The following is a 22,769-nucleotide window of genomic DNA, read 5'->3' on the forward strand; positions in this document are numbered from 1 at the left end:
GCCTCGCCCCCTCCTGTGTCTGCGCTGGGAGCGGGTCGGGGTGGGAAGGGACAGCTGGGGTACGGTGGCCTGTACCGCACACTCTGTGGGTCTCTCCCCTGCCCCAGGGTGCTGGGCAGCGTGTCCCAGTTCGAGGAGTTCGGCCGGGCCTTCCATTGCCCCAAGGACTCACCCATGAACCCTGCCCACAAGTGCTCTGTGTGGTGAGCCTGGCTGCCCACCTGCACGCACCCACTTCCCTGCACGGATGGCCTCTCGCTGGCGGCCGGGGCAGGCATGGACCCGGCTCTGGTCCACTCTGGGTGCCATCCGCCTCCCCAGCCCCTCCGGGACCCAGCACCCAGTCACTGTCCCTCACTTCAGGAGGGACCCAGAACAGGGGTGAAGTTGGGCTCCAGGAGGGCCTGGGGGAGAGACGCTAAGGTCCCCAGACTAGGCTCTTGGGAGCCAGACCCCCACCCCGGCTGGATTGTACAGGCCCCGCCTTCGCTGTGTTCTCGCTGCTAAGTCAGGTCAATAAAGCTGCTCTACTGTTGCCTCCGCCTCCTCAGGGGCCCCCCGAGCAGGTGGGACTGGATGAACTCCCGGGGGAGACTCAGGCCCTTAACAGAATGAGACCCTAGAGAAGACCTTTTTGTCTCCTCCTGGTGGCCTCGGCAGGGCTGCCTCTGTCCCACCTCCCCAGCTCTTGTCTTTCCCACCAAGCACCCACGCCGCCCTCCACCAAAGTCCTGCCGAGGCCCCTGCACAGTCCTGAGGGTGCCCCTGGGCCAGTCTCATGGGGGCCAGAACACCAAGTCCAGTGACCTACACCCCAGCCTGACGCTGGGACTTAACTTCTCCTGATTGTCTAGAGTGGTGCCCCCCTCAGCCCTGCAGGAGTTTCTGCAGTGTCCCCTAGCCAGTCATCACCCCAGGCTAGGCCTTGGCTAAGCTTCTTGGAGAAAGGGGGCCGGTGATGCGTGGCCTCCAGGCGTCCCCTCCAGCGTGGAGCTCCTGGGAAGAGAGAAGGGGAGGAGTGGTGGGGGCAGGGTGCCGAGGGGGGCTGCGGGCGTGGCCCAGGGTGGGAGGGGAGGAGAAGTGCTGCTCTATCTTGGGCGGGAGGGCAGTGGGAGGGAGGAGCCCCACTGGCGGATCCCAGGCGTCTGCAGGGCTGAGGCTGCCGGCCCTACCTGCTCCAGTCTGTTTCTCTTACTTCAGGGGTGGCCTAGAGAAATCAGCCACTCCCTGAGCAGTGCCCGGTAGGTGTGGCCTGTCCCCATCTCCCGCTGCAGGGGTGAACCTGTTGCCGGTCCAGCTCCCGTCTTTATGCTCAGATAATGTCTGTCTGTCTCTCAGCCTTGAGTGATGTTTAAAAAGTCCCTGTTATCTGAGCCTTGGATGCACCAGCCTGAGGGAGTGGGGACAGAAAACGCACCTGCCACAGTGATCGGGCCCCAGCGGAGGGTGGGGCTCCGCAGAGAAGAGGCAGGAGCGAGGAAGGGCGCCACGGGGGAGGCCGCGCTAGTCAGTCCAGGGCGCGGAGCCCTGCTCAGAGCTGCCTGTCGGGGGCGGTGGGGCCCTTGTGTTCAGGGCTCCTGAGAGCTGCTGTGTTTATGGATCTTCCTTGGTTTCCTCCTGAAGCCTCTCTCCCCCTGGGCTGGGCAAATACATACCATGTCCTTCGGGCAGTGAGGGCAGAAAGACAGTCTAGCTCCCTGTCTCGACCTGCCATCCACCTTCTGGTCGGGGACTTTCTGCATGCGGTGCCTCACCCCCTCCCTCTGGCCTGGGATCCTGGCTGGAATCGTAATCATCAGGCCCAGCCCTCTGGTCCCCGGCCCGGCTCCCTGCTTTGCCCAGCTCCACCCAAGACTGATTCCCCCCATCTCCCTGCCAGCCTAGGGGAGGCCTTGGGGTTGGGGGACCTGTAGTGTGACTCCAGCAGGAAGTGCAGCGAAGCCCAGGTACCCCTGGGGCCAAGTTCCTCCCCCTTCCGTCTGTGCCCAGCAGAGGGGGCCAGTGGGGTCGGGCATGTGGGGGAAGGTGGGCCCCTGGGATAGGACATGGGGTTCCTGGCCTCGAGACTGTCCCGAGCTGGAAGCTGGGAAGCCTGGGGGCCTCAGCTGCTGGCCCGGGGCCTCATGCCCAGCGTGTGTCCCAGCTGGGGACCACCCACCCTTCCGGCAGGGTTGCGGATGACAGGCCGTGAGGCCACCAGAGACCCCTCCGCCTGATGGATTCCTGCTGGACTCATGGTGGTGATGTCACTGCTACCCGGGGCTGCAGGGCTCCTCGCATCTTTGGGGAGGACCGAGGGAGACCAGCCGGTCAGAGGGAACACAAGCCAAGGGCATACCAAGGACAGGGTCCCGGCCCTTAGGGCCCACGAATTTCAGACAGCCAAGGAACCCAGAGCCACGGGGTGGCCCTGCAGGGCACGGTGGCGACACGTGTGTCACCCATTGGTTCCCAGAATGCTTTTCCAGACAGAACCTGAGAGCATCCTCACTGCAGTGAGGCTGGACAGAGGACAGAGACAGCGTCTTTTACAGACAGGGAGCTCAGGGGAGTCACGTGCCCTGCGCAGGGTCACACTGCTCGTGTCAGCTGATGGGCGCGTCTTGGTTGCCGGGTCCTCTGGAGCTCCGGGTGTCCATTCTACACTCAGCATACCGTCTCAACAGGTTGTGTTAGGAAACCAAGCATATAGCGTAGATGCTGGCCACTTCGTGGTCTACCAGGCCCTGTACTTGCAGCCGAGCTGAGGGTCCGCTGACTGTGATGCTGCTGAGGTGAGGACTTGACCCAGCTCAGCACAGCTGACCATGTGGACTCAGTTTCCCTTGTGTTGGGTGAGGGGTCAGAAGTGCAGTGGCGAAGGCCCTTCCGGGTGTGCAGTGACTCTAGAAGCAGCCTCAGGGCAGGTCGTTGCAGGGCTGACTCCATCCATCCCCGGGGGTGGCTCACCGCGCAGCAGTCATCCTCTGAGCGGAGCTTATTGGGATGACAGAAAACACTCTTCAACTAAGCGCTTAACAGCGGGGAAGTGAAGGAGCTCGGGGATGGTTTACAGCTGCACCTGAGCTTCCACCTGTGAGCCCTCGTGCACAGGGCTCATGGTTCTGCCATCCACGGCTTTGAGCCCGAGCCTTGAGCCTGGGGGTCACTGCTGGGTGACCCTGGCAACTGATCCTCCCTCTCACCCTGTCAGGACCCCAGGAGCATCACCGGCAGACCCGGGGTGTGTCTGAGGGGGGGCCCGCCTGTGGTGGATGCGTTTGAGCTCCTCTGCCCCCAGGACTGCACAGCTGCTGCCTCCGCAGTGAGAGCCCCACAGAGTCCTCAGTGCCATCAAGGTCACCGAGCAGCCCTGTCCCGCAAGCCTTTCTAACCAGTTCAGTGGGGCCCAGATTCAAGTTCCTGCCACCCGCGTGGCTGCTTCTGTGCTGACCCAGGTGCCCAGTGCCCTGGGGAGCCCGGCTTGTGAGGAGCCCTAGACGCAATATTTTTAAATGGCTTGAGCCCTCACTCCAGGTATACTGGGAACTCCAGGGTCGTCCATGAGCAAATGCCTCTGGGGTGGGTTCTCAGGGGGCTTGGGCTCCTCCTCCTTCCCCCTTGGGTGGGCTGGCCCTTCCCCACCCCACCCCCATACCCCCCATGCTGGGCAGCACCCTGACTCCTTCCCTCCCCAGGGGGCAGGTGGAGTCAGAGACAGCACTGCAGGTCTGCTTCCTGGGGGTCCCCTTTCACTGCCTCTTTCTCTCCCCTTCAGGGCACCTCACCCCTCCCCTAAACTGGCTTGAGGAACCCCCTTTCCCTGGATTTAGTAAAAAGAGCAATGTCCCGTCCCCCCTGCCAGCTCCAGGCCTGTCCAGAGGCTGAGCACTGTGCCCCCGAGGCTGCCCCTCGGGCCACCCTGTAGCAGACAGGACAGGACAGGGCAGCGGGCAGAGCATGAGAGCCCAGCTTCCTCCCCTGCCTCCACAGCCCGTATAGGAGCTTGGACTCGAATTTGGGTGGCACATCACTGAGTGGGACCTTGGCAGTTATGACTCCCCTCTCCACCCCACGTCCCAGGAGAGACTGCAGAGGAGGGGTCGTTTTCTTTGGATGTGAATTCTGCCACCTCCCACCCCTTAGAATCCATTTTTGTTTCAATGGCGTTTCCTCTTCCTGCTTCCCTTGCGAGGCGACACAGACACCTGTCACCACCGCAGCTTGCAGGGGTCCCAGGCGACTTCTGGAGAAACTGAGACCCTTTCCACCTTGGAGCCAGGCAGCCTCTAGGGTATCTGTCACCGCACAGCAGGTGACCACGAGAGCCAGTCCTTGGGAACATTTTCCAGAAAAATGCAGGCCTCCGACACGTAATTCCTTCATAGGATTATTGAAGGTTTTGGAACAATATGAAACTCAGCCCATCTTCCCCAAAGAAGTCCTCGCTCTATAGCCTCCCTTTTCCTGGAGGAGATCCCAAATTTGGACGGTAGGTTGCTGAGCGGGACCTCAACTGTGTGTGCTTCACCCTGAGGCCGAGCAGGAGAGCAGGGCCACCGTCCTGGCCTCACAAACCGCCAGGGGCTGGGATCCTACGTCCCGAGTCCCCCTCGCCTTCAGGGAAAGCTAGTTGCACCCTGGCCTGGCCTTTCCTTCAGAGCCCTCACGTGAGCTGGCCTCCAGCCCAGGTGTCCTGGTGGGATCCCTGCCCCGTGAGGTTAAAGGGGACCCCAGGCTCCCGACCCTGCAGACAGTTTCCCCTCCAGGCCCGACACTAGTCTTTGTCCCCAGTGCTGTTCACGGGACATGGCTTGTGGCTCATCTGGGGGCTCCTTGTTGGCCCAGGTGGCATTCTCAGCCCTCAGTTGTTTACAGCCCACCTTTCAGCTGCCGTCCCACAGGTTCCACTGGCCATGGTCCCTCCCACCGGTGTGGGGGTGTCCCTCATTTTGCCCCGTGTCTCTGGCTGAGTTCGCCCTCTGCCTTGTGGTCTGCTGTCCTAAACAAAGGCCCGCCCCATCCAGGCCTCCTCCCTGCCCTGCTTGCCTTACCGCACAGGGTGGGGGGCGCCCCCTGCAGGGCATGCGCTGTTCATCCCTCAGCTCCAGCCCTTCGAGGGCCCCTGCCAGCCAGGCTGCCGTCCAGCAGGAGCTCACCGGGACAGAGGGGAAAGAGGCGGCGCCTGCCTCCGCGACCTCAGCTGTGCCCGGGGCCTGGGAGCCTCTGGCAGCGGCTCGGGCTGATTCACTGGGCTCAGGCAGCTCAGATTCCCCCAGCTGCTGGCACACGGTGCTGTGAAGCTGCATCTCTCCTTGTCTACTTTGCATAAATGATAATAAAAAACCCTCTTACCTTTCTGCGGGACCAAAGCATCGCGGGCACTGCTGACAGAGGTCTGCGTGGAGAGGTCTGCAGGCGGCTTACTTCCCTGTCACCCGAGGAGCCCAGGCCGGGCTGGGAGAGGAGGGGGTGCCCTGCTGGCTGATAATGAGGAACATGCAAGTCTGGTGAGCAAAGAAAGGGCCAGAACAGGGCACGGGACCTGGACACCCCCATATTGAGGGAGGACGGCGGCCTCACCATCTGGGACAGCGGGGCGGCTGTTTCCTTCCTGAGGGGCAGCTCCAGAGACACACAACTGATCCCCAGGCACAGTGCCAAGCACGTCGGTGCAGGCTTGGCATCCCTGGTGGCAGGGTCAGATCAGGGGACCCTGGGCTGTGGCTTGGTGTGTGTGTCCGGAGCGAAGAACCCTAAAGCTCTGCTCAGCTGGAGCAAGCAGGCCCTGGGGCCACCTTAGATCAGAGGGTGCAATTTAAAACACCGCACAGCTTCCTGCAGGTCTCTGGAGGCGGGATTGGGGGAGGCATCGCCGAAGGGGCAAGAGCCTGCCATGCAGATGCCGACCGGGTGGGGAGACCTGTTTCTGGAAGCAGGGGGTGGGTAACAGCCTCAGATGGTAATGTCAGCCCCAAGGTCAGGAGGAGGGTACATCTGGCATCCCATCGGAGGCCTCCCGAGAGGCTTCAAGGCAGCGCGCCTGTTTTTACCCATCATGAAGCATCCTGGGTAGCCACCAGAGCCATGCTGGGCTCGGTGCCCAGCATGGGACAGGGGGTCACAGGGGCTCCAGGAGCTGGGGGTGGGTGGGGCTGCAGGTCTGGCTGGGACTGGACCCGGAGCGCCCCCGAGGGCCCAGTCTGAACTCTACAGGGAGTGACGCACCTGTGGTCACGGGAGTTTGGCCTAAGAGTCCTGTCCGGGGCCCAAGCACGCCTGGCCTCCCGTCAGAGTCTCAGGGGGTTGGGTGACGGGACTCTGGGCCTTCCAGAGGGCCTAGTGTGTGCTGGGGTCTCCCAGGCTTTCTCTCATTGGCAGCTTTGCCACATCCCTGGGCAGTCGGCACTGTTCCTATTTAATGTCTAGCTCCATGCTGCTGTCTTCATCCTGATGGAATAAAATTTATGTTTGGGGGCAGGAGAAGACAATTTAAGCATAACACACTCCCTGCCCATATTGGGCCCCCACTAACGTACAGCGTGCACCTGCATTATACATGAAGCCGGCCTTCTCAGAGGTGCGAACGCCTGCTCTACCGTGAAGATCGGTGTTGTTTTTTATCTTTTCTGACACCGGCAATGTAACTCCGTACAAGATTACATTTCTTTCCCAATCCCGTGAGGGGTCATGGTGACCTGTCGCTCACTTTGTGTGTGCTCTTCTGGACCATGTATCTTAGGTCAACCTTGTGTAAAACCCCGGTGTGTGAGTTTAACGTACGATCCTTTATCTCAAAAATGTGTATGAACAGTCCTCAGAGGTTTCTGAAAGACTCTCTCCCGGGTTATAATCCTCAGTTGGCTCAAATAAAATTCTCTATTTCTTCTTTAGATCACTATTGATTAATTTTTCATCAACAGCGGTTTCGACCGGGCACCCACCCTCCGGCATGGTTCTCAGGTGTCCTGGGGAAGAGAATGTGGGCCCTGCAGGTTGGGGGGGGGGCCGACACAGTGTTCCCTCCTCATTTGCTCACTTCCGGTGGATTGTGACCTAGTAGAATTCAGTGTGTCTAGTTAAGCAGATTTATGGATTATATGATCTAGGTTTTAAGAAACGAACCCTCCCAATCAAGTGGCTTACCAAAAAATCCTGTAAAGAAACTGCAAATAACACCCGTAATCTACAGCAGGTGAGCAACCACAGAAGTGGCAGCTGTGACACTCCTGACACACGCTCCTCCTCACCCACGGTACAGACCTCACAAGAAGTCAGCCCCAAATACAAAACATGAAACAAAACCAAACTGTTTGAAGCACCCTCACATCCATCATCGCTGGAGAAGCTGCTCTGGGCGCCTTGAGGTCTTCGTCGATAACAGCAGGAAACTCCCCTGGTGAGCAACTAAGCTTTCAGAACATGAAGACAAACCTCGCAGGTTTTCCCCAGTGATGTTTAAAGTGACGTGATTTTTGATATTTCCCTAAGCAATGATGAATATTTGGAAGGCCCTTTTAAAGTCTCTTGCATGATAGCATAAGACAGAAAACACCTACCACCAGGCAAACATTTATTCTTTCTGCTGTAGTAACAATGGCAGAAACGATGAACAGAAAATGATCTGTCGACAGACTGAAAGGCATTTCTTTGCCAGCAAATACCTTTGGAAGCTGTAGAGAAGACACTGCTCTAGACTGAAACAAAAAATGTTAGAGCAAATTACCCAGTGTGGGAGGTTTGCTATACAGTTAGCTGGCTGAAAGAACAGGTGCTTCTACACGTCACAGCTTAAGGTATTTGCTGGATTCCATTCCGATAATCAAATACACAAACCACTTTTTTTTTCTGTGTGAGCCACTAAAGGAAAGATATGGCAGGGAAGATATATTTCCAACATTTCATACTTTGTTTAATAAAAACAATGTCATGTGCGGAAACAACCTAAGTGCACCCGTTGATGGAACAGCTACTCCGAACAGATCTGATTTTAAAGGATATTAGATGATAAAACCTGCAGGGGCAGCAGAACCTGCAAAACTCACTCACTGGCCCATCCATGGTCAACCACGGCAGGGAAAAACTAGAAAACTTGAGGGCACATAAAATGCTGCAGGAGCCATCAGTGCTGTTAACTTTCAGAAACCAAGATTGTCCGAGTAGAGGAGAAGCTTTATGACAGATACTTGGTGATGAGGTTGGGTGTGACCATGAAAACATTCCGGATCAACCCCACAGAACGAGCCATGTTTATGGCAAGGTATTGAGAGCTGTCATCAGTCCTCCTGCCCTCTTTCTTCCTAACTTCCTTTCCTTCTTAAAGACCAATGTGCTGGTATTTTTCCAGGTGACAAGCATGTTGACCAAAATAAACAATCCATAATAGGAATTGTAAAGAGCTTTATTTGAGCCAAACGGAGGACTGGAAGACAGACTCCGGATTACTCTGAGAAACGGCTCCAGAGAAGCATGGATTTCAGCACAGTTTTACATCCTGTCAGAACAAAGAACATCAAACAAGTCAGGGATACATTCCTTCAAGGTTTCAAAACAACTAGATCAGCGCATACACAGAGCGTCAGTATGGCCTTGGCACCTGGGAAGGGAGTCTTATCATGGAAGGAGGACCAACGCTGGCATCTCAAGAAGGGAGGAATTTAACTTTTAACTTGGACGTTCTTTATGCCTGGTCAATGTGTCCTTTTCTTAGTAATTAAAGTAGATGTACAATGTATGTTTGATACGCCACAGGCAGGCTGTTCTAGTTAGCATAAAATTCAAGTTAACTCATGTATGAGCCAGAATGACTTCCCCAGACCTCAATATGTGAAAATTTCTTTTATCAACAGCTATCAGTCTTAAGTACCCAATAAAAAGCTTGAAAAAAAATAAACACACTTTCTCTGCACCTGCCCCTTCAAGATAAAGATGTTAGAACTGATGCTTGAGAATGTTTCCATGGACGCATGATTTTGTGTCCAACACTGTTTGACTGATAAAACCCCTCATACCTGCACAGTTTTTAAAAACTTGGAAACAGAAACTGTTTGTAATTTAGGTTTCATTTACATACCATAAAATTCACCCTTTTAAAGCGTACAGTACAGTGGTTTTTTTGAATACCCCAAGTTGTGCAGCCATGATCACTAATTCCAGAATAATCTGTTTTTAAACCTGTAGTTTGAAAATGTAGAGTCTCCTTGGGTTTTGAACCCATCTATGAAACATAAACAACCTTCTTCCATTCAGCTCCATAGCTTCGTGACAGCCACTAAAACCCAGAGTTGAAGTACACTGACCTGAGAGCCTGGCCTTCAAATTGATGTTTTACAGCGTTAAATCAACATTTTAGTAAATAGAGGAGCATACTGTCATATTAACATTTCTAGTGAGAGCAAAATGCTTTCTTGCAACTTTGTAAATGTACAAAGAAATTTGTAATTTTATAAAATTTATCAGAAAATATGGCTGTCCTCACCTTTGTAAAATTCTCTGAAATGTTCCCTTTGGGGATAGATACTCAATGAGTGTAGTCATACTGGAGTGGGTGCTCAGGAATGTTCTCAGGCAGAGGTCAGAAATGTTACGAGTCTGCACTTCCTCTCTGGTTTCCCAGCTCCCACCTCTGCCTCACAACCTGCAACAACAACAAAAGCAACAGAACAGCCTCTTCTCCCCTCAGGAGCCAGCAGGCTATATTCTAAGAGTCAGGTCCTGTTATGCCCCTGCTCAAAGCCTCCCAGTCACATCCCACACTCTGGGTAAAGTGCAGACTCCTCCCCCTCTGCACCCCGCCCCCATCCCTCCTGTCCCCTCAGCTTCTACCTTCTTTACCTGCTCCACTCCCTCCAACTCTGATCCTGCCTCTGGCCTCACCGGCGCCTGCCGCTGCTGCCTGAGGGCCCCTGCACCGCTGTCCTTCTGCATCGCTCCAGCCCTCACTTCCTTCGGTCCTTGTTCAGCCGTCAGCTCCTCAGGCAGCCCCTCCGTGACTGCTGATGTGAATCACCCCGCACCCCTCACACAGACACACACTCTGCCCCCACTTGCTAAGGAGTTTTCTGCCTAGAACATATCACTCCGGGCATCATACTGTGTAACAGTTTATTTGACAATTGCTTTGTCCCTCCCGGAACCCACAGCTCCCCAGCTGCTCCTTGGCTCTCCCAGCCTGGAATGGGCACCGGGCGGGGGGCCACCGTCACGGTAGCTGAGTGACGTGGGACAAGCCTCCTTCCTGGGTCGCCGTCTCCTCTCTAATGGTACCGCTGGGTTCCCAGGAGGGGCAGCTGAGGACTTTGTGTCGAGGGCCCCCTGGCTGTCCTGGTCCCAGCAGCCTCCTTGGCCAGCAAGGTGCCTACAGGGTGGGTTCCAGGAGGACAGGAAGCCACGCCTCCGCAGGGGCCCCTAAGTCCTCGGGTCTCCAGGAAAGGCGAGGCGTGGGTTCTAGGCGGGCCTAGGGACAGCTCTGGGAGAGTGCCTGCCTGGTCCGCAGGCAGGGCTGCGGGTGCCGAGGGGAGACTGCGTGGTCCAAGCCCCCGCCTTTCCTGGGGTCCCGGCTGCACAGCACAGGATCTTAGGCCACCGAGCTTGGGGGCAGGGAGGAGGACTATAGGTGTCACAGGAAAATCAGGGCCTCAGCCTCCAGGGTGGCCCGGGCCTGTGAAGGGCGGGGGGCTGAGACTCCTTATCGCTGGGAGGTGAAGGTCTGGCGGAGGGCCGGGTGGGGGACGTGGGGGCGGTGGCCAGGATGGGACGCCGTGGTGGGGACTCCGAGGTGGCAGCTCGGGTGTGGCCTGGGCTAGGGGCTCTTGCGCGGGAACAGGAGCCCCCGAGGCCCGGGGGTGCGGGTCAGTGCGGGCCGGTCGCCAGCAGCACCGGCAGCAGCGCCCAGACCAGCAGCGCCAGCGAGGGCGGGCAGGCGGCCTGGTGCGCGGCGTCGGCGGGGCCGCCGGGGGGCTGCAGGTGGCAGTCGGTGGCATAGGGCTCCACGCAGGCAGCGAAGGCCATTACGTGCGCCACGAAGGTCTGCTCCTGCACGCCGTGCACCAGGTGCGCCTGCGGGCCGCGCGCGAACACCGCCACGTCCTCGCCGCCGTGGGTCTCGCTGCTCAGGGGCACGGCCGCCTGCTGCCGGTACGCGGGGTCGCCTGACCGGAGGGTGGGAGTTCAGGGCATGCGGGGAGGCGGGTCCCCCTCCCGTGAGTTCCCGGCCGGGGTCCCGCCCCCAACGCAGCCCCCTCTGCACTCACTGCTTTCGGTCTCGTTGACGTCGGGCCTTGAGGCTCCGACAAGCACGTGCCCCGGGCCATTGCCGTAGAGGATGGAGGTGTAGGACTTGCCGTCAGCGGCCTTGTCAAAACCCAGCCCTGCAGGGAGGAGGGGTTCCGGTGAGCACGCCGACCCCAGCCTTCCGTGCGCCTCCTGTGCACTGAGCCCGGCCGCTTCTTGCCTATTCGCTGGCTTTTACCCCTCATCGGAGCCGCGCAGGGCAGCTGCTCTTACTACCCGACTTGGCAGATGAGGAAACTGGCTCAGAGCAATTTCTGCCACGTAACTTCAGAAAAAGCGCCCGCGCCTCTCCCTGGGCTTACCGAAAACGGAGCTTCCACGCAGTGTGTAGCCGCCAAAAGAGAAAACATGGGAGTGGTCGGCGGTGACGAGGATCAGCGTGTCTGCTTCACTAGTGAGCTGGCTGGCCTTGGCAATGGCATTGTCGAACATGACCGCCTCGGTCAGCGCCCTGTAAGCTATGCCTTCGTGGTGACCGTGGTCAATGCGGCCTCCTGCAAGAAGGTCACATATAAGATACCAAACCTGCCCTGACTGCCCCCTTCCTTCCTCTGCTCATCAAGGGGCGTCCACTCACCCTCCACGAAGAGGTAGAAGCCACGGGGATTCCTGCTCAGCACACGCAGGGCTGCCTCTGTCATCTCCTGCAGGGATGGGTCCTTGGTGTGGTCTCGCTGGGACTCATACTTCATGTCTGCTGGCTCAAAGAGGCCTGTGGGAAAGGGGACCAGTAGTGACCGGCAAGTTAGGGTGCAAGGAGGACCAAAGACAGCCATCCCGGGGGAGGACAGTGGGGTGGGTGGGGTCATTACCCATGAGGTGTGTTACACTGGGGTCCTTAGATGCCTGAATGAGCGCGGTGCGGTTCCACACGTACTGGGTACCCTGGGAGGGGCAGGACCAGGCCTCAGCCCATAGCCCGACACCCTGCAGCTCCTGCCCTGCTGTACCCCCTGCACCCACGAGCCCCCATCACCTGCTGCTTGGCCTGCCACTCCTGCACCAGGTTCCTCTGGTCCTTCCGGATTCCGTTCTGATTGGTGTCACCTGGGTATTCAGGGTCTGGGGTCCCCTCAGGAAACATGTACTTTCGGCCTCCACCCAGGATCACCTGGGGCCAGGGATTAGGGCAGGTGGGTTCGGGGCCCGGCTGGCCCTTTGCTCCCTCCTCAGTCAGCCCCTAGCATCCCAGCCAGGTCTGTGGGTGGCCTGGGATTTTGGCGGGTGTGGGACCCGACCCCCCACCCAGCCCCGCCCCTTGCCCCTCACGTCTCACATCTATGTCCATGTTGTAGATGAGCTGCGTGGCGATGTCCTGGCAGCCCTCCTTCTTCGCCTGGGCAGGCATGTCCGTGTCCGAATACCAGTTACGGTTCACCGTGTGTGCATAGGTGCCAGCTGGCGAGGCATGCTGCACCCTCGTAGTGGTCACCACTCCCACTGACTTCCCTGGGGGTGGCAGAGGTCAGGACGGGCCACTGAGGTCTCTGAGCCTGTCCCTGCCGGCGAAGCTGGCCCCAAGCCTACCTGCTTTCTTGGCCCGGCTCATCACAGATGTGACCTCATTGCCATGTACCGTGCTGCACTGGTTGTAGCGGGCAGCTGCACTTACACCAATGGTCTTCATGTTGGCCTTGACCCCGCACAGGTAGGCGGTGGCTGTGCCTGCGCTGTCTGGCACCTGTCTGTCCACGTTGTATGTCTGGGGGCAGAGATGCTTTCAGCTCTGCTCACGGGTGTACACCCAGATCCTGACCCAGGCCCTGGGGCCCATGCTCACTGCACCCAGGCCCTACCTCAGCCCCAGCCCTCCTGGGACCTTCCTCCTGCCATGCTCCCTAGCCCCACGCCCACCCCTCTGGTGTAGAGCACCCTGAGGCCACTCAGCCCTTACCTTGGACAGAGCCACGTACGGGAATTGGTCCATGGCCAGGGGCGTCTCAGCTCCCAGTTTGCCATTCATCTGCCCCTTTAGGATCCGAGTGGCTGTCACCGTGGGCACCCCCATCCCTGTAGGTACACCTTGTGTCAGGCCTAAGTCCCCAGGACCACCCTGTGTCTGCCGGCAGCCTAGGGTTCCAGGGCCGCAGGGCGACGGGATGGACAGGCCTAGCACACTCACCATCCCCCAGGAAGAGAACGAGATTCTTGGCAGCCGTCTGGATGGGTTGCAGCTTCTTAGCAACATCCAGGGCCTGGGCTGCCTGGTGGTTCCAAAAGGCTGGGTCTTCCTCTTCAACTGGCCAAGGGGAGAGTGGACTCAGGTCAGCCTCGGGGAGCCCCCTGTGTCGGGGGGCGGCTGGGAGGCGCCTCATTACCTGGGCTGAAGCCAAGGGAGAGCCGCAGGCCTAGCAGCAGCGGTACCCAGGCCCCCTGCATGCCTGTGCGATGGCGGAGGGCGTCAAGGCTGGGACGCTGGGGACGTGGCTCTTGGGCGAGGCTGGGACACCAGGGTATCAGCTGCAGTACGAGCTGCCTGGGCTTAAATCAGGGAGGACTTTATCCCGGCTGTAAAAGGCTCTGTGTCCCGCCCAGTGCCCGAGGCGGCCACACCCTGTCCCTGGTCCTGACCTATGACTTTAAGCCATGTTGCCAGAGGGAAGTGGAGGGGTGTGGCTGAGTGCACGGGGGGTCCTGATGGAAGCAGGTCCTTCCCTCACAGGATGGTCCCCAGCTGGCTCTTCAGGGTGGGGTGGGGATTAGGGGGCAGAGGCCCTTTGCCTGAGGAACATCTGCAAGGGCCTGATGGGGGCCACTCCCATCTCTCTGCTCACCAAGTCCTGTGGGAGAACCATCTCTCCTTCATTCAGCTCATGTGTTCAGTAGTTTCTGAAAGTCAGCATGGCCTGGTTTGGCCCTGGGGGCTGAGGGAGATGCGATTGGAAGCACACAGCCAAGGCCAGGGGCCGAGGTTGGCCTTCCTGATGCCCTGAGGCACAGAGACACGTGGGGTGGTCTGGCTGCCCTGCCACCCACTCAGCTTCTCACCAGTCTTGGCCTGGGCAGGTGGGGCGGGCACGGGGCTGGTGGCGGGAGAGGAGGGGCCCTGGAACCTGGGCCTAAGGTTCTTCTGCTGTGGGTGACAGCAGAGTGGGGGCCTTGTGTGTGTCTCCAATTACTGAGGGCTAGGCAGGGCCAGCGTTGTCGTGTGTGTGTGTGTGTGTGTGTGTGTGTGTGTGTGTGTGTGTGTGTGGAAGGTGCCTGTAAAGGGCTGGCAGGGGTGGGACTAGTGCCCTGTACCTGAAGTTGACCTCTGCTCCCTTGGACAGGTATGGAAGCCAGGGGTGAGTCTGTTCTCCCCACAGGCAAGGCACACTCACAGGCGTAGCTTCTGATAAGGAGCTAAGAGGTTTCAGTTGCCCCAGGTTGGGTTCAAAACATTCCTCCAATCCAGCAATCCCACTTCTGGGTATATATCCCAAAGAACTGAAAGCAGGATCTAGAAGAGGTATTTGTCACCCACGTTTGTAGCAGCAGTATTCACAGTCGCCAAGAGGTGCAAGCAACTCAAGTGTCCACCAGCAGATGAATGGAGGAAGAAAGCATGACGTAGCTATACAATGGAATATTACTCAGCCTTAAAAAGGAAGGGAAGTCTGACACCTGCTACAACATGGATGAACCTTGAGGACATGATGCGCAGTGAAACAAGCCAGTCCCCAGAAGACAAACACTGTGTGATTCTACTTCACTAGGTGTCTCAAGTTGTCAGATGCATAGAAATAGAAAGTTGGATGACGGCTGCCAGGAGCTGGGAGGAGGGGGACTTGTGTAATGGATGCAGACTTTCAGGTTTGCGAGATGACAAAGTTCTGGAGACCTGTGGCCAACAATGTGAATAGATTAACACTATTGACCTGGACACTTAAAAGTGGTCAAGATGGGAACTTTTATGTCGTGTCTTTTACCACAATTAAGAAATTTCTTTCAAAGAAAACAACGTGTACCTCCCAGCCCCACCCACCCCAGTGGACCGCGGTAGCCCCTCCCCACACGGCCACCTCACCCCCTGAGTCAAAGTGCCCTGGCCCCCAGCATCCCCCTGCCCAGCCCCACTCCCCAGTGTGCCCGCCCCTCAGGCAGAACTTCTGGGCTCCTCCTCCTTTTTTTTTTTTTTTAAATTTATTTACTTTATTTACTTATTTTTGGCTGTGTTGGGTCTTCGTTGCCGCGCGCGGGCTTTCTCTAGTTGCGCCGAGCGGGGGCTACTCTTCATTGCGGTGCGTGGGCTTCTCATTGCGGAGCACAGGCTCTAGGTGAGCAGGCTTCAGTAGTTGTGGCTCACGGGCTCAGTAGTTGTGGTGCACGGGCTTAGTTGCTCCGCGGCACGTGGGGTCATCCCGGACCAGGGCTCAAACCCTTGTCCCCTGCGTTGGCAGGCGGATTCTCAACCACTGCGCCACCGGGGAAGCCCTCTCCTCCTCCCTTGACCTGCTCTTCCACCCGCTCACCACGCTGACCCAGGTGAAACTCTAGCTCTCAGAGGACATACCAGGTTAGGGGGCATCCTTCCTGGCCTCTGCGAGTTGCCGCCATAGCTGCCTCTGTCCCCTGCATGGTCTTGTGCTTGGAAAATTCTTGGCTACAGGTCAGGAGGGACTAACGCCTGGGCAGGCCCTTAATTAATGAATCGGTTCCTTTGACCAGGCCGTAGGTTAAAGTTTTGTTACTCCAAGATTAATCTTTAGTCCAGTGAATTCCCAGTCCCCTTTTTTAATTTGAATTTTTGACATAACTGTAGATTCACTTGTGGTTCTAAGAAATAATAGAGATCCCTTGTACGCTTCGTCCAATCTTCTCCAGTGTTATAATTCACAGATTTTCACATTTCTCTTCAGATTCCCCCATTTTACACATGCACATTTGTGATTGTGTAGGTTCTGTACCATCTTATCACATGCGTGGGTTCATGTAAACACCAGCACAGTCAAGGTGCTGAGCAGCTCCAACCCCACCTGCTCCTTTATAGCCACCCCACCCTCTGTCCCTAATCCCTGTCCCGTATTTCTAAAATCCTGTCATTTCAAATAAGTTACATGAGTGGAATCATACAATCTTCTTTTTCTTTTCTTTTCTTTTTTTTTTTTTTTTGCGGTACGCAGGCCTCTCACCGCTGTGGCCTCTCCCGTCGCAGAGCACAGGCTCCGGACGCACAGGCTCAGCGGCCATGGCTCATGGGCCCAGCCACTCCGCAGCATGTGGGATCTTCCCAGACCAGGGCACGAACCCGTGTCCCCTGCATCGGCAGGTGGACTCAACCACTGCGCCACCAGGGAAGCCCCATACAATCTTTGGGACTGGTCTTTTTCACTCAGCCTAATTCCCTGGAGATTCACCCGAGCAAGGGTCAGCTGTTGACTCCTTTGTGCCGCTGAGCAGTGTCCGGGGTGAGTGGACCCTGCAGCGTGTTTAACCATTCTCATGTGCAAGGACCTCTAGGCTGATTCCAGGTTTGGCTGTTATGAATAAAGCTGCCACGAATCTCCTCGGACAGGTTTTTGCGTGAACATTTCATTTCATTCCATTTCTCTGGGATGCGTGCCCAGGAGTGCAAATGCTGGGTCACAGCGTTGTTGCATGTCTAGTGTTTTTTTGTTTGTTTAAGAAAGCACATTCCCCTGCAGCCCCCCAACCAAAATGATCTGCCTAATTGTTTTGCAGAGTGGTTGCACCACTTGGCATTCCCACCAGCAATGTATGAGGGATCCATTTTCTCTGCATTCACACTATCGTCGGGTGTTGTCACTGTTTTTAATTTTAGCCATGCTAATAGGTGTGGAGTATAAAGTTTCCTTTAATGCTTTTCTTATGATGAGATTAAGTGATCATCAGCTATGACCCCTCTTGGTTTCGTGTGCATTTTGTCCTGTGCCTGGGCAGGACCGGAGACCAAATACAAACCCCGTGTCTCTTGCAGTAAACAAAGGATGTTTGTCCATGTTCCCACCAGGGCACCCTGCCTCCCTCCTCTGGGCCTGAGTCACCTGACTGTGATGAGATGCTCTTACACATTGTCCCCTGGGGCCCAGGGATGACAAGGCAGCAGACAGCGGAGCTTTCTGCTCTGGAGTAAGAGATGACACCTCCAGTCCTGCACTCTGGGGTTACGGATACCTCGGGCCAGGGGATGGCCAGCTGCATGGAGCCTGCTCTCTGGGGGATGTTTGTCCTGGTCTCCCTGTTCTCTGGGAAGGAAGGCCTTGTCCTGTGGGGCCCCATCTAGAGCCCCAGCACCCTCCACCGTTGTCCCCACTTACCACCCTCGGCTCTCTGGGCTGTGTCCCCGCCCCCAGCATGGTGGCCCCTGCAGGCACTGCTGGCAGCGGGCGATGGGGGTGTGTGATGCTGAGCGCACTGCAGCACCAGCCGAGCCATGGGGGATGCCTTCTGCCTGCCTCCTGCCCTCCCAGTCTCACGATGTCCCCTGGAGACGTAGTGACAGTCCTTCCGCTCAGGGGAGAGCAGGGCAGCAGCTGGGAACAGAAAGGCTGTTGATCATCAATAGGCCACACCCCCCCCCCCCCCCCAGCACTTTGGGGAAATGGAGGCCCCCCTCTCTAGGGGCAAGTGCTCCCTGGGCCCTCGTCCCCAGCTCTCATTTCCACCCCCCCACCAGTCCTGTAGAGATGGTATGAACGTCCCCACTCATGCTGGGATGCGGGAAGCCAACACAAGTTTTATTTTGCCCTCCTCTCCTTGGGGGCCACATGGAATCAGGGAGGTGTCGAGCCTCCTGAGGCCACCTGGGCATCTGGCAGGGAGGTAGGAGGGCACGTGGTGAGCCCTGGGGCTGGAGAGCGTCATCTCAGCCTAGTCCAGCCAGAGTGGCAGCGCCTGGCTGGCGTGGGATCCCTGATGAGGTCTTCGCCTCTGGACAGGCCTGCCCATGCAGTTCTGAGGCCACCCATCCCTCCTCCCAGCATGCCTGAGGCAAGGGCCATCAGGAAAGTTGGTCATAGGGAGGCCAGCATTGCTCACATAGCCCGGGAGCGATTGATGGCTCAGAAAGGAGTGCTCAGCTGAGAGCAGTAAGGTCGCAGCCCCAGGGTCACAGGCTCCTTTGGAGTCCTGTGGAAGTCAGCCGCCCAGAGTTCTCAGAGGTCACATGGAAGGTGAAGGCACTGGCATTGGGGGAGGGGAAGCCGCCTTTCTTTGTGGCTATGATTTGCGTGCTTTAGAACCTGGCTCTGCACTTCCCGAGGGGCAGATGCAAGTGACTGGAGAACAGCCTCGGGAGGGGCCAGTCCTGGGAGGCCTGTGGAAGGAACCAGAGACAGCACGAACCCCAGGGCACCCAAGGGTCACACAGGGGAATTGTCTGCAGAGATGTGTTCTGGACTCAGCAGAGCTGGAGGGCGCACATCGGGGTTCATCCGGGGACCCCAGGGATCACGCTCGCCCTCGTGCTGGGAATCTCTCCACCTGCAGAAGGGTCAGCACCAGTTTTGGCATTTGGGGTTGGAGGGACGTGGCAAAGCTGAAAGGAAGGCCCCAGAGGCAACTGTTAGTAGGGAGAACTCATGATACTGGCCTTGGAAACAGGTCAGGAGGTGGGGCTGAGGTCTCAGAGGCTCTCTGGGGCTCTCTGAGAGAGGCTGGCCAGAGAGGGTCTCAGAGACAAAAATCAGAAGCTCGGCGGCTGCTTGTTCTTTAAAGGAGGCAGCTTGATTCAGTTTAAAGTCTCTTGAGCAGCGACCGAATGTAAAGCATCCTGGAGGCCCAGATGAGCCCCCGCAGACCCAACCAGTACGGGGCCTCCTGTCTAGGGGGGGTGTGGGATGCCTCAACCCACTCATGCTCCTGGACACTGTCCCGGGGAAGAATTGAGGTCCCCTGGGCTGGTCAGTAGGAAGAGTGTGGACCTTACGGGCTGGGGCCCAGGGGCCTCCCCTGACCAGAGTGTCTGGCGCCCTTGGGAGAGGGGCAGGAAGTCAGGCTGGTAAGTGGGTTCCCATGGGATCTGGGCGGAAGAGAAATCTGGATGTAAGTCCCAAGACGAGGTCGCAGGATTGGTGCTGGGCTGTGCTTCAGGGGCTAGAAGAGGGTGTAAAGAGAGGAGGGGATGCTGGGCTGAGGAGGTCGGCCTCCAAGATGCTGCTGGAGGGGGTGGCACTGGAGGAGGGGGAGCTGGGGCAGAGGCAGGTCGGGAGTCACTGGCAGAGAAAGGTGGCAGAGGCACTTTCGGACATTGTGTGGCACCGTTCTTGGCCCTCAGAATCTGCCCTCTCCTTGGTCCCTGCCCTCCTTGCTGGCTCCCTCTGAACAGTGCCTCTCAGAAAGCCCCTCCCCCAATCCCTCTTCTGCAGCTGTCACTGCTCTGTCAGCCACTCTCCCATCTGCCTCTGCCTTAGCTGCCTTTCCGCCCCCTACTGGACAGGTTTCTCATACAGGGAGACACTGGAAAGGCGTTCAAGTGATGCAGCACAAGCCACATGGTGGCATCACAGACCCCAGGCCGGTAAAGACCAAAAAGCCCAACTCTGCGAGCCTTGGAGAAGAAGAGGAGACGGAACCACTGCAGAAGAGGAGAGTCCACTGCAGACACAAGCCTTCTCCAGTGACATGAGGACATGCCTGTCCCATGATGGAGGTAGTTCTACTCTGGGTAAATGTCCTGGAGAATCTGTGGCACATGTGCCCCAGGAGGTATGTGCCAACACATTTAAAGTAGCACCATTTAATAAGCAGCCAAAAGTTGGAAATAGCATCAGCAGGAAAAAGGAAAAAATTACAGCATTGTCATACGTGGAATACTAGACAGCAATGGAAGTGATGAGACTTTTGTTGCATGCAATCCGTGCTCCGCAACAAGGGGAGCCACCGCAATGAGAAGCCTGCGCACCGCAAAAAAGGGTAGCCCCTGCTCGCTGCAACTAGAGAAAGCCCGCGCACAGCAGCGAAGACCCAACGCTGCCAAAAATAAATAAATAAATAAATTTATTAAAAAGACAGGGCATATACGTATATCTGCCTCTTAGGCAATGTTAATTCAAAATACTTAAGGAAATCACTAGGATTACCTGAGCCCATACAGTATGAGGTAAAAACTGGGGGCTAATAAAAGCAATGATGGAGACTTTCTTTTGCCCCTAGGGTGAATTGGTCTGACTTTGACCAGAAGTCCAGACCTGAAAGATGGCCTTTGTTGAATGCCTTGCGCAAACTTTTCAAAGCATGGTACATTGAATCCTAAAGATCTAGAATATAGAGATCTTTTCTTTTTTTTACTTATTTGTTTTTGGCTGCGTTGGGTGTTTGTCGCCGCGTGAGCGGGGGCTACTCTTTGTTGCGGTGCGTGGGTTTATCATTGCGGGGGCTTCTCTTGTTGCAGAGCATGGGCTCTAGGCGCACGGGCTTCAGTAGTTGTGGCTCGCGGGCTCTAGAGCGCAGGCTCAGTAGTTGTGGCGCACGGGTTTCGTTGCTCCACGGCGTGTGGGATCTTCCCGGACCAGGGCTCGAACCTGTGTCCCCTGAATTGGCAGGCAGATTCTTAACCACTGCGCCATCAGGGAAGCCCCTATAGAAATCTTTTGATTTCCAGTTTAGTTGGAAATATTCTAACTGATATAAAGGAGCAAATTAAAGAAAATGTAGTTGGACAAATCAATCTTTTGATATCATTTAGGTGGCAACCCAGTTCCTTTGGGAATGAAAAGCAACAGTCCTTGTCTTACAAATCTCTACAAATCAGAAATGTAAATACAGCCCATAATGGCCTGAGACTGAGCCCAGTTAACTCTATCAGGTAGAACCTGAAACCAAAGGAGAAAAAAGGGAAAAGAAGTCTTTTAAAACTCAAACTGCTGGAAAGGCTCTCTCATCTAAAATCTAATTCACAGCCTCTTTAAGGATTTGTCAAGGACGAAGGTAAATCTTAAAATGTTTTCTGCAAATAGTAAAAAGCCTTAGCCACTTGAGCAGATAACTTATTCCAACTGGTATTTATAAACTAGTAAGTTTTATATTGTAATACCTGGTTCATGACTAAGTTTTAAAATGAAGCTATGAGATCTCTGGTTATCTGTTTGTCATAGGTATGTTACAGCTATGTCTCTACCTGTGGATGGTGTAACCAGATTGGGTAGAAGTCCCTGGAGAAAGAGAACTGGGAAGACTTTCTTGACATAAGGAAGCCATTTTTTGGCCTAAGCCATTTTGTGATCTAAGGCTGGCCACAACGTGTTCCCTTGAACAGCTCTCAGTAATAATGGTCTTAAGGGCGAACTTATCAGACAAGAGAAGTAACAATTGCAAAGATAATGAATCAGGTGTAAAGACTCCCAGTTCTATTTCAATGGTAGGAATTAGCCTAAAGTACTGTCTTGAGCTGTTTTGCAGAATTTAAACCCTCCCCCGTAGGGTGCTCAACCACCAGATCAACAGGAACCTAAGGGATGACGATGTTGCCTTTTCTGACCCTCATGACTTCAGTCAACTGAAGCTTGAACTCTGTCCACTGCTCAAGCCCCCTGCATGAATACACATGTACCTTTAGCTTAAAAATTCCCCACTTTTGCTTTTCCGGAAGAAACTGCTTTGGGAAGATCGCCGGTGTTCTCCCTAGTTGCTGCAAGTAGTAAATCCTTCCTTCTTCTCTCTCTAGCTGCTGTACTATGACCTTGCTAATGGTACTAGCTAGCTATATTACTTATATCTTGCCCATTTTATGATTCTTATTTCCTGTATTACCTGATGGATAACCAGTTCTCTGATGACTAAATGCCTTGAGACAATTAATCACATACGTAGCTCTCTAGAAAATTAATTGTAGTAGTATAACTCTAGATATGGGAAGAAGCAACAAGGGAGAAACATTTCCTGGATCACAATAGACTAGTAAGATAGATGATACAGAGAAGTTTTAGGTTATTAACAGGGTCTAATCCAGACATAGCACATGAATGGCCTACCAGTGGAATCCTCACTTGACCTAGGAATGACACTTCCTAGAACCATGGGACAAATTGGTCATGAAATGCCTCTCAAACCTTGGTTGAACTTATGACCAAAATGGGGGTAGACTGTAACCAAACAGACAAACAAAAAAAAGGAACAGAGTGTCCTTCACCATCCAGTTATACCAAAGGTTAAACTGAAACCCACTGCAGTCGCCCACCAACAGTGTGCCCTGAGGGGAGTTCATGATGGAAAAAACAGGATGAGGCATTCTGTGCTTTGGATAAATGAGTCCCTAGACAGTTGAGATGCATACCTCAGGAATAATTCCAACGAGCCATACATAGAAAAGCACTAAAATCTTTGAGATATCTGTTCTTCCTGGTCAGCACTAATCTTTTACTGAGATGTGTGCTTGACTATGTTTTTTCATAGCCAAAAAAATCATTATATATATATTGGCACCTCCTCCACCTCTGCAGAGCAGTTCCTCAGAGCAATCTGAGACACTGTTTCCCAGGCTATAGTCCTCAGTAATGTCCTTGAGTAACACTAAACTCATAACTCTTTGGTTATTTTTTTCTTTAAATTGACAAGTCAAA

General features: G+C 55.5%; 2 protein-coding genes across 2 annotated transcripts in view; one reads left to right on the forward strand and one right to left on the reverse strand.

Annotated features, from left to right (window-relative positions):
• Window positions 1–535, forward strand: part of ECEL1 (endothelin converting enzyme like 1) — an 8,535-nt gene extending 8,000 nt beyond the window's left edge. Inside the window, exon 18 of the mRNA XM_029225446.1 lies at window positions 108–535. Coding sequence (XP_029081279.1) covers window positions 108–207 — 100 coding nt within the window. The 3' untranslated portion in view covers window positions 208–535. The remainder of the gene's footprint in view (window positions 1–107) is intronic.
• Window positions 536–10,830: 10,295 nt separating this feature from the next.
• Window positions 10,831–13,650, reverse strand: ALPI (alkaline phosphatase, intestinal). The gene is made up of 11 exons (XM_029225564.1): window positions 13,590–13,650; window positions 13,394–13,510; window positions 13,166–13,281; window positions 12,799–12,973; window positions 12,548–12,720; window positions 12,248–12,382; window positions 12,084–12,156; window positions 11,849–11,983; window positions 11,574–11,765; window positions 11,232–11,348; window positions 10,831–11,129 (listed from the first exon to the last, which is right to left on the reverse strand). The coding sequence occupies exons 1-11, from the start codon at window positions 13,648–13,650 to the stop codon at window positions 10,831–10,833; spliced, it is 1,593 nt and encodes a 530-aa protein (XP_029081397.1).
• Window positions 13,651–22,769: the final 9,119 nt, after the last annotated feature.

Source organism: Monodon monoceros, unplaced genomic scaffold (genome assembly GCF_005190385.1).
Source record: "Monodon monoceros isolate NGI ecotype Baffin Bay Population unplaced genomic scaffold, NGI_Narwhal_1 Super_Scaffold_16, whole genome shotgun sequence".
Lineage (NCBI taxonomy): Eukaryota > Metazoa > Chordata > Mammalia > Artiodactyla > Monodontidae > Monodon > Monodon monoceros.